The 2,500-nt window shown below is 43.1% G+C and overlaps 1 protein-coding gene across 1 annotated transcript in view; it reads right to left on the reverse strand.

The window, feature by feature from the left end:
* mao (monoamine oxidase) overlaps positions 1-2,500 on the reverse strand; it is a 47,679-nt gene that overhangs the window by 16,533 nt on the left and 28,646 nt on the right. The window contains exons 4-5 of the mRNA XM_042080528.1: positions 2,294-2,398; positions 969-1,060 (exon numbers count right to left, since the gene is read on the reverse strand). Of these exons, the coding sequence (XP_041936462.1) occupies positions 969-1,060; positions 2,294-2,398 (197 nt within the window). The remainder of the gene's footprint in view (positions 1-968; positions 1,061-2,293; positions 2,399-2,500) is intronic.

The raw sequence follows: 2,500 nt of genomic DNA on the forward strand, positions 1-2,500 counted from the left end.
AGACAGACAGATGAAGTACAAGTACAGACAGACAGATGATGTACAAGTACAGACAGATAGACAGATGATGTACAAGTACAGACAGACAGACAGATGAAGTACAAGTACAGACAGACAGACAGATGGTGTACAAGTACAGAAAGACAGAAAGACAGACAGATGAAGTACAAGTACAGACAGACAGACAGACAGACAGATGAAGTACAAGTACAGACAGACAGATAGACAGATGGCGTACAAGTACAGACAGACAGACAGACAGACAGACAGCGTACAAGTACAGACAGACAGACAGACAGATGGCGTACAAATACAGACAGACAGATGGCGTACAAGTACAGACAGACGTCGTGCGAGAGCACGAGAAGAGAGGCCGAGAACCCAAACGCTGGTGACAGGAAGTTTCATCATGACGTAATGCTGCAGTAAGTAAATAATAATAATAATAATAATCTATTTGTTTTCCAGGCGGCCGGGTTCCACTTCAGTCTCCACCTCTACTTCTGCTCCCTCCTTGACGTCATCTGAGGAATTACACATTCACCTATTGCTGCTGCAATTTGCCTAATCTGAAGCAATACTACATACACATACCAGAGGACCACATCACTCTTTAACTAAATCTTTATTAGTCTGTAAAACAACGTCAAATTGGGAAGCGTCCCACTGGGAATATAAGAGACGTGTCCACGTGTGTGTGTGTGTGTGTGTGTGTGTGTGTGTGTGTGAGAGAGAGAGAGAGAAAGAGAGAGTGAATGTGCACGCTTTTTGTGTGTGAGAGTATGATCTTGTGGGTATTTGTATGTGCAAGTGTGTGTGTGTGTGTGTGTGTGTGTGTGTGTGTGTGTGTGTGTGTGTGTGTGTGTGTGTGTTTGTGTGTGTGCATGTCATGTTCTGTGAGTCCACAGGATCTTATAACAATTCTACTGTATGGTAATCATGGTGTGTGTGTGTGTGTGTGTATTTACTTTGTCCAGAGGATCTTGTTGAAGAGTTCCTGCATGGTCATCTTGTCCCACTCCTCAGCATGGGGAGCTCGCCATGGAGCCTCTCTTGGAATCTGACACACACACACACACACACACACACACACACACACACAGGAAACCAGTCACTAAGGTGTTGACACAATTTATCTCTATAACATACACACACACACACACACACACACACACACACACACACACACACACACACACACAAATTCTCCCTCTCTCTCACACAAGCACATGACACCAGTGGCTTCACAAGTGCTAACAACTAACACAGTATATAATTACGTAACACTTCTCTAACACATGACATGGCTGCTATAGCATAAATGACCTACAGTATGTTGGGACGCTATAGGTGTTTATGACTGGATGTATGCCACTATGTGTACTACTATAATACTATATACTATACAGAATGTATATATTTTAACATTTATTTTAATCATCACCACCCAAAGCCTTTGATTAAGCCAACCCCAAAAAACCTTTTGTCAATCACGTGCATTTGCAACCATTTGTCACGCCACATGATGGCGGCGATCAATCATTGTTGACAAGTTCCTCTCTTGACACAATCATTGATGAGAGCTACTTCCTTTAACGTAATGCCGGCGCCTCACGAGACAGGATACGGCCGGAGAGAGGGCTCATGTAAAGCGACGAAAGGAGGATCACTAGAAATGTATTTAAGCAAGAGAGTTTGCATTTTGTGTTGAGTTGGTACGGTGGTGACGCTGGTATAGCCTAAGAGCTGTATCAACTCCCGGATTCGTTACAATAAACCTCGAGTTTTTGTCTTTGCCACTGCTTGGTTTGGATTGTCTCCACTTTGTTGTGTAGTTTGTTGTTGTGTTATTTTTTAAACTACAAATGTATACAGACATCAGTAATCAATATCAGATATGTGTCCTTAGGGGGAGTTTTGCAGCACCACTCCAACAATCAGGCCTCTCTATTATTCTGTCTGTGATAAGCAATCTGTAGGAAAGTGGACTTTAGTCGCCTTTGTCTTTCACCAACCTCTTTTTTTATTGCTGATAATACACACGTTAGCTAGAGGCGGGCAAGGTGACACATGTTCAAGGGGCACTACTATCGTTAGTTGAGTATATCAATCAAATCACAACAGTGTTTTCTTCAATGATGGTGCAAAGGTGGAAGCTATTGAAATGGCACCTGGTGTCACTGGATAGCTAAACAGGCATACATACACTTACACATACACATACACATGTATACTTTCATTCACAAGCATGTAATGACTCACAGATACACACACATGCGCACACATAACTCACCTCCTTGCCCATCTCATCCATAGTCCTCCAGAGGTTGTTGTAGTCCATGAGGGCCAGGGGATTCCACATAGGGGGGAATGGGCCCTTGAATGGATAGGTCTTCCCCTGTATACACACACACACACACACACACACACACACACACACACACAGATTCAGCATGACTCGGCATAACCCAGATACCACCTTTTTACACAAATCAATGTA

This window comes from Alosa sapidissima, chromosome 2 (assembly GCF_018492685.1).
Source record: "Alosa sapidissima isolate fAloSap1 chromosome 2, fAloSap1.pri, whole genome shotgun sequence".
In the NCBI taxonomy this organism is placed as follows: Eukaryota; Metazoa; Chordata; class Actinopteri; order Clupeiformes; family Clupeidae; genus Alosa; species Alosa sapidissima.